The sequence below is a fragment of the Eretmochelys imbricata genome, chromosome 1, assembly GCF_965152235.1.
Source record: "Eretmochelys imbricata isolate rEreImb1 chromosome 1, rEreImb1.hap1, whole genome shotgun sequence".
Lineage (NCBI taxonomy): Eukaryota > Metazoa > Chordata > Testudines > Cheloniidae > Eretmochelys > Eretmochelys imbricata.
Window position 1 is genome coordinate 329,936,471 of NC_135572.1, and position 8,461 is coordinate 329,944,931.

At 45.3% G+C, this 8,461-nt stretch overlaps 1 protein-coding gene across 4 annotated transcripts in view; it reads right to left on the minus strand.

Annotated features, from left to right (window-relative positions):
• Positions 1-8,146, minus strand: part of GTSE1 (G2 and S-phase expressed 1) — a 28,097-nt gene extending 19,951 nt beyond the window's left edge. The window contains exons 1-2 of one of the 4 annotated variants that reach the window (XM_077835028.1): positions 8,060-8,146; positions 898-981 (exon numbers count right to left, since the gene is read on the minus strand). In XM_077835028.1, coding sequence (XP_077691154.1) covers positions 898-976 — 79 coding nt within the window. In that variant the 5' untranslated portion in view covers positions 977-981; positions 8,060-8,146. Of the gene's footprint in view, positions 1-897; positions 982-1,736; positions 1,848-2,189; positions 2,330-8,059 lie in introns of those variants that run through there. The other 3 variants (XM_077835012.1, XM_077835019.1, XM_077835038.1) reach the window with 3 other exon arrangements.
• Between the last annotated feature and the right edge of the window lie 315 nt (positions 8,147-8,461).

Sequence of the window (8,461 nt, forward strand, 5' to 3'; positions counted from 1 at the left end):
CTTCTGGCCAAGGATGGTGTGTGGCAAGAGAGAACACACACTGAATTGAGGGAGATAGCTAATTATTTATCCACAGCAGAGGAACTTTAACAGGAGAGACTGAGGGAGCTGCATAACAGTGTTACTTTCCCCAGTCATCCAAGGGAACATGTCCAGGAACAGAGGAAGCAAGGACACAGCTGAAGGGGTTAGAAGGACCCATGGGAATGACAAGTATGTCAAGCATCAGGTATTTACATCAGTTAACAAGGAAGCTAAACTGATGAATGACAAACTCTGGGATATGGGAAAGAAGAAATTGCTAGAGCAGACTTCAGAGTAGAAATACGAGGGAGATTAGAAAGACCCTAAATGCCGCCACCACCACATGTTGCAGAGGCTACCCGTACTTCAAAGAACTCTTACAGAGCTCTGCAGAAAATCACTAAGATCAAAGTAGTGGGAAACAGCAGGCCATCCATGAAAAGACTGCTTACACAGCAGGTTATGGAACAGATGTGACAGAATCACCGATTTAAATAATCAGAACATGTGGGGTATATGTGCACTGCAGTTGGAGGAAGAATTTCCAGCTCAAGTAGACATACATGCTCTATCTTTGATCAAGCTAGCATGCTAAAAACATCAGCATTGCCATAGCTACATAGCCCAAGCACAATCCTGTCCGAGACCTTAAGTATGTATTTGGGCAGCTAGCCTGGGCTGCTGCCTGCACTACTGTGCCTACGCTGCTATTTATAGCCTACTATCTCAGTCAAAACCAGTGTGTGTATGTCTATCTGAGCTAGAAATTGCACTCCCAGCTGCAGTGTAGCTGTATCTTAGAAACTAGCTCAGGCTTGTATATCCCTTGCTAAAAGTTATAAGAAGATAATTAAACAATAGCTTTCCACCTACCACTGTTCTTGCAAACATCCAGTTTTTCTTCAGCCATATTATTTGACCAGCCTACTGACATTTCCTTTCCTTCTTCCATAGTGTCTGCAAAATAAGACAGTTCAAAAAGATTCACAATTTAATTTTGCAGGCATGTTTTGAAGCGCAGGGATCAAGTTGTTGACAAGGATTGCACTTAGGGAATCACAGGTAGTGCAGTTCAGTGAAGTGCAAACTCTGAAATCCATAACTTCAAAGAGATGGATCAATTAACTTCAGCAATAGCCCTGCAAACGACTGCAAGGTTCATAAAGTCTACAATTCTCATCTCCCTTCTAATCAAATGAGATGGTGCTGAAGAACTCAAATATAGTGGTGGGGGCTCTGTTAAACAAAGCTCCAAGCCCAGCACACAGTTGAGAGTTCATGGAGTTCTGCAATTACCCCTAAGCACTTTGCAGGTTTAAACTATTCATGTAATGTAAGTTAGGGTGACCATTCGTCACATTTTGACCAGGACAGTCCCTTTTTTAAGCCCAACTTGTTAAGTTGGCAAGACTAAACAGGACATGCAAGGGGACAAGTGGTTTGGACCAGACCGGTGCAGCTGTGGGGGTGGGAGCTTGGGCAAGCGGCTTGGGCCAGCCCCACATAGTGTCCCTTTTCCCTTTGGGAAATACCTAAGTAGCTTCTGTGGGCTACCTACTAAGTACCATGGTACCTAAACATTAAGTCTTTTTTTTTTTTTAAATCTGTCTTAGTGAAAGCTAAATCAAGTGAGCCTCTCCACAGTAAAGATTAAACGTGGTCCATTTTACAGAGGGTAGGTGCATTCATGGAAAGAAAAGCAGGAAATGTACCTCTTAGGTAAGCAAAGTGAGAATTGTCCCCCCCAGTTTAGCAGAATTTAAACAGGGGCTAGGGTTCGGTTACAAGCTGTTTTCGGAGGGCGTGAGGAAGCTGTAGAGATTATGTGACTAAGGCAAACGGCGCCGCAAACTCCATCCTCTCTGCTAGCGCGCAGTTTACTCTGCTTATTACGTCCCCATCCACTCGCCTGGTTTTGCCAATCCCTTCGCCCCACCTGGGGTGGGGCGACCTGCCCCCGAGCCGCTCCTTCGCCCCATGGCGGAGGGGGCCGCCGCGCCTTCACGCCGCTCCGGGGGCCCCACACTCCCCGCTCCTTGACTCCACCCGGCCCCCAACTTCGCCCCTTCTCCCCCCGGCCACCCCCCGCCTGCCTCACTCCCCCAGCCCGCCCAGGGCCTCCCCACTGCCCCGACAGCCCGCACAGGCCACCGGGCCACCCTCACCCCCGAGGCCGTCCCGCCGACGCTGCGCAGCACCGGGTCGAGCCCTCCGGCCGCACTGTGCACCCCGGGGCTGGTGGCGCCCCCTCCCTTAAGAGGGAAGCGAGGCGCAGCAGCACATTTGAATTACTCGCGGCCCGGGGCACGTAGAGCTGGCACAGATCGAGCTTCCTCATTGGTAGGTTTAAACAAGGTTACAGCCTCGTGACCCAGGGCTGACGGCGGTCGGGCGGCGCGAGAACCCAATGCATGGTGGGACTCGTAGTTCGGGAGGGATGACTCCGCTGAGGAGCAGCGTCCCTTGGCCCTGGTTTGCTCCAGGCTCCCCCGGTCCCAGTCCCAGCAAGCACCAGAGTGAGGCTGTCGCCGCCGTTACCCTCCACTTGCGGCCTAGACCCGCCCCAACTCGGCGTACGGCGCGCCTGGCTGCGCCAAATCGAGGCTGTCCTCAGAGCCAGCCTCTGTTTGTCTCATGACCCAAAGTTTTCCCCCCCAGACCAGAGCGAGGCTCCGGCAGGTACCGTACCCTGAGGGCCTCGCTGCCCCCCCCCCCCCCCGGGTCAGCCCGCCCCAGCGTGGGGTCACACACTCTGCCGGGTGTCTGGCACCCGATGTGGAGACGTCCTTTGCCTGCAGGTCTCATGCAATGGGGCATCATTGTACTGCGTGGTGGCCCGTCCAGGGCCCAGGGACGTGTGCACCAGAGTCTGCCTCACCCCCTCCAGCGCTGGAATATGTGGCAGTGCGAGCCCCTGCGAAGAAGGGTGGCCAGTGGGAAAGGTGCAGTCCGAGTGTGACTGGGCTCCTAGTGGGGAGCCAGCTGTGGTCACTCAATTAGGGTGAACTGCAAAGAATGGGGCAGACCATCCCCATAAAGCTGGTGGATATTCTAATACTTAGATTTAGCAAGCCAGTATAAAACAGCCTCTTTATTACCTTACTGGTTACTCAGCAGTCCAAACAACACTGTTCCCTTAAAGTGATCCAGGTACCCACGTCAAATATGATGAAAATTTCTGGAAATCGTATTTCATCATATAAAAGAAAAGGATCAGACACATTACCTCCCAGGCTAATGAATGTTTCGGATCTTACCCAAATAACGCTACAGCCAATTCTTATTAACTAAACTAAAATTTATTAAAAAAATGAGAGAGAGAGAGAGAGAGTATGGTTAAAAGATCAATATATATACAGACATAAGTTCAATCCATTGAGGTGCAGATTTATAGCAGAGATGGTGATCTTTGTAGTTGCAAAGAATTCTTTCAGAGATAGTTCATAGCTTATAGTCCAATGTCCAAATCTCATATTCAGAGCAGACCAGCATAACTGGGACCTCAGTCTTGTGCCTCAGTCTTCCCGTGATGAAGCTGAAGCAGATCTGAAATGACAGAATCAGGACCCAAGGATCTTTTATACAATTTTATGTCCTCTTTGACACGTTGGGATTTCCTCGGGGAACAAAAGGTAATTAGGATGACTTTGAAGGAGGTCCATTGCTGGTACTTAGCTATACGAATTAACATAAAGTCATTTTCTTTTTCCTCCACCATTCACAGTACATTTCAAAGAGAGATGAATACTGAGATATCCTGTGTTTACAATGCATTTAAATGATATCAGAATACACCATAGACAGGGACTCTTGATTACATTGTTGACCCTACTCATACATATGTAAATACACAAAAACACAAACATCTCCCCACACGTCTTTTGAGGGTTATTTATTTTCTGGTGTGGAAAGTTTTAGAAATATGTCTATGCATTAGCTGTGAAGCCTCAACATTATTAGGCTTTTTAACACAAAGTTTGTTCTTGTTGAACCAAACAGCATAAGGGTTTCTATTATATACCACTCTTAACATGTTGAAGGGCTTTTCCAAAAGACCATGCACATTGTACATTTTTACAGTTCTTGGCATCAGCAACAAGTTAGTTACAATCATTGGCAATAATATTATCAGTTCTATCACGTGTACATTTTGCAATTATTTTTGTCATGCCAAACCTTTGCTTTAGATAAATCATTCTTTAGGTCAGCTTGTTCAATATCTCTTTTGAATCTTTGTAGCTTTTTCTTGTCCTCAGGGTCTTCCTTAACATAGGTATTCAGTTTAACCACTTCCTTGGGGTTTTGGTATTTTAAAGTTAACCTGTGGCTTTTATTTGCGAGGCTTAATCCTTCCTTTCCTCTCTGTCCAGTAGGGTCAAAATCTGAACTCTGTTGTGTAACAGAATCCATTGGTTGGCTGGGTGCGTCCTGTTTGTAATGGCTATGGGCAAGTCTTCCCCCCGCCCCTCCAGTCAGTCAGGTAATTTGCATCAACACAGACACTAGCTTGTTTACTAGTTTTCAGATCCTCAAGCTTTACCAATTCCAAGGCTGGACTCTGTCTTAAAGAGACACCATCCATTTTCACTGGCATGGTTTCAGAGTAACAGCCGTGTTAATCTGTATTCGCAAAAAGAAAAGGAGTACTTGTGGCACCTTAGAGACTAACCAATTTATTTGAGCATAAGCTTTCGTGAGCTACATCCGATGCAGTGAGCTGTAGCTCACGAAATCTTATGCTCAAATAAATTGGTTAGTCTCTAAGGTGCCACAAGTACTCCTTTTCTTTTCACTAGCATGTTACTCATGTTCTTTTGTCCTTCCCTTACCAACCTCTGCTTCCACACGGAACCAGATGTCAAGTCTACTAAGAGATTACAGGTCATATCCAAAATATCTAGAGATGAGAGTTTACCTGCCATCCCCTATATTCTCGAGAGATTAACTGCACAACTGCTCTCCTGCTCTGCAGATTCAGCTGTCCAGTCGTCCCTCTGAACCTGAGATACAGACTGTTTACTCAAAGAATCAACATGGAGATGGTCCTGTCCCAACACCATTGTCTCCCCAACAAGCTGGTTAAGTGTATAGGGCTGTTTAAACTCCCTAATAATTTTTATTCCATCTGAAATCTCCTCAAAGCTATCTACAATGGATTTTTTCAAAGCAAATTCAGTGGATTCATTTTCATTTGAAAGACTTTGGTCACTAGGTACCAACACACTTTCCCCAGAAGAGAGACTGTTTATTATCAACAATGGCCCATTAAGAGTCAATGGAAACAATTCTTTTTCACAGACTTCAAAGACTTCATTAAGAAATTCCTTTTCTTTTGCAATATCATGTACTGCAACAGATTCTTTCTGAGCTTTATTTGTGCCAAAGTCAGTTCTGGACATAACAGACAAATCACTAAACTCTTTCTTGAGTTTCACATACATTCAGAATCACCTCTGGCCCATCAGGAGGATTTTCACAAAACCCCCTTTCAGGTAAACTGTTAGACTTCATAATCACAAGATGAGACGTATTCTCTTTCCTGTTACAAGTTTCCACACTGTCAGTGGGTAACATAGTCAAATCACCTTCATGCTTTTCTTGTGCCTTGGCTATGATATCACCCTGATCATACTAGGTTGTCATATCTTTACCCAGCAAAACAAAACAAAACAAAACAAAAAAACACACACACTAGCAACAGGCAAAATAGAAGCACCAGAATTGCTTGGTCTCTGGGAGCTATTTATGACATCAACTGGATGCAACCTAGTCACAATGTCATTCTCCCTAACGGACAAAAACTTAGAAACATTTCCTTCCTGGGCTTTAGTTAAATCCAGATCCAGCTCTGGGACAACTGATAAATTGTCAACTAGCATAAACTGAGAAGCACTTTCTGTCTGCTCCACAAAGGACTGCAGGTACATTCTCCTTTATTAGGCACACTGCTATTTGCAGCACACAAACAAGTTGAGATTTCCTCACTCTTTTCCCAGCACACATGGCTGTTCACAGATAACTGCTTGGAGATTGGAGTAGCTCCCCTCATGGGTAAGTCATTATCCCTAACAGACACAGGAACATTTCCTTTACTGTCACAATTCTCCACACTGGTAACAGGTAAGGTATAAGAATACTCATGTTCCACTAACCTTGCCAACAATCCATCATTTATCAAGACTGCACCCTTTCCTTCCTCAGTTAGGGCTTTAACCTGATCACCAACTTTAATCTGCTTTACAGAAACATTTCCCTGAGCCTTCTCTAATGCCAGATTCACTTCTGAGATACCAGACAGACACTTAGGAATTTTTTCCACATATGCCATCTTCCTGAGACAAACATTTGGAGAAACCCTCCATAGGCAAATCCTTGTCTCTAATAGACACAGGTTCAGGATTATTTCTTTCCTGTGACTGGTTTATGTCATCAACTTGACTGAACAAAGCTTTAATATCATCCCCAATCAAAAGATGCTTAGGCAATAACTTCCTTACACCAGCTATCATTCATATTTAACACCATTCCATTCAAGATAGATTCTGGCTAAAGGCACACTTACAGTAAACTCATAGAGGATTACAATATTTACATTCTGATTTGGTAAATAATCTTCCTCTTTGACAAAATCTGTTTTAATAAGAGTGATGGTAGAATCGGTAATTTGCCCTAAATCACTTTTACCGTTGACTTTTACATTCTCTGTACGAGTTATAGGGTTACCCTCTGTCAAGGCTGAATCCCCACTCTGTCACTTTGAGTACAGAAAATGGGGGCCCGCAAGGATTTTAAAAATTAATACTTGCCACTCCAGGCTTGTATTAAACTCCCAACGTTACATCTTTTCTCTGATCTTGGCTTTGTAAACACTACCATCACTCAAATGCAAAAAAAAAAAAAAAAAAAAAAACAACCCTTGGATCCCGGAAGGAACACTTGGGAATTCCTCCCTGTGGGGTACTGTCAAGTCCTTTCACACTCACACACACACACCCCTGACCCCCTGGGAAGAGCTGAGAAAGAAAACAAAGGAAATTAGCTGTGCTACCAGCTAATCAAACAACATGCACAAACCTCTTAGGACACCAAAAATCCAATCCTGTTAAAAAAGGTAAATTTTATTAAAAACAGAAAGGAAAAAAATACATCTGGGACTTAGGCTTTTGCTAGATTTTAAAAGAGCAATTCCAAAAATTAAGCACCCAAGCTTTCTTGGGGGTTCAGCTTAAAGGTTACAAGCAAACAAAAGCATCAGGGGTTAGCATAGAGGAGATCCGCAAGCCAAAATAAGAAATAAACCTGATTGTGTCTAACTAAACATTCCCTATCCAAATAATGTCTTCTAGGTATGGAAGATACTTTTTCAAACCTTACACAGCAAACCTGCTTATAGCATTGCTGCTCCGTCCCTGCAGCCCAGAGAACAGACAGACTAAGGGAAAATTTCCCAATTTTTAAACGTTCTAGTCTTCCCATTGGCTCTCTTGGTCAGGTGCCCACTCCTTGTTAACCCTTTACAGGTAAAGCAAGCAGAGAACAGACACCAAGAAGGATTTTACAACTAACTGGCTGGGTGTCCATCAAAGGGAACTACTCCCCCCCCTTCATTATCACAACTTCACCTGAGCTCACAGTAAAAGCATTTACATATGTAACCCTTCTGCCAGGTAAAGTCAACAGCAACAAGGGCCGGGTTCAGTATCTAGGGGTTCTTTTTCAACAATACAACACAAAACCGGCTTGAGCCCCCACCCAGTGACCTGGGACAATTACACACCACCCCCTGGGTGCCTCTGAGAGGCAATACTTTCCCTCTTGCAAGCACAGAGTCTGAGTACAGCAAAAACTTTTAATAAAAGGAGAGAATTAACTCAGCATTAATTTGGGAAAACCTGCAACTAGGGTTCATAAACACAAACCATGAGGAAAAGACCCACCCCCAAGTAAAATGGGCAGTGTCTTTTTCCCCTCAGTTTAAGCGCAGCAACCCAAAAGTCCCTTTACCGTGCCCATCCCTTCTCTGTACCCCACTCACAGTTGCTGTCCTTGGCCAGTGCAGCCCCAGAGATCAGAGGTTCAGCTGCTGAGTTCACCGCCCACCCTGTGTGGAAGGCAAGGGTTGGTAAGGAGGCACCTTACACTCAGTCTGCTTGGGCACTCACTGTTTGCCCCAACAACCAATTATCACATCTCTGCAGGCTCTGCTCTGGCCCTCTCCACCAGCTTATCTGCTGGCTGCTTGCCACACCTCTCCAGCAGCCGCACTTCTACACCAGCCACCCTACTGGCCCATCCTCTCCACTAGGTGCCCAACTGGCCACTTGCCAAGATGTCTTCAGGGGCCCCCTGCCACTTAACACAGCTCTCAGTAGGGGAGCCTCACTGCTGGTGCACACTGGGCAGTCTCTTGCAATAGAGACAGTGTCCCAAAATCAGT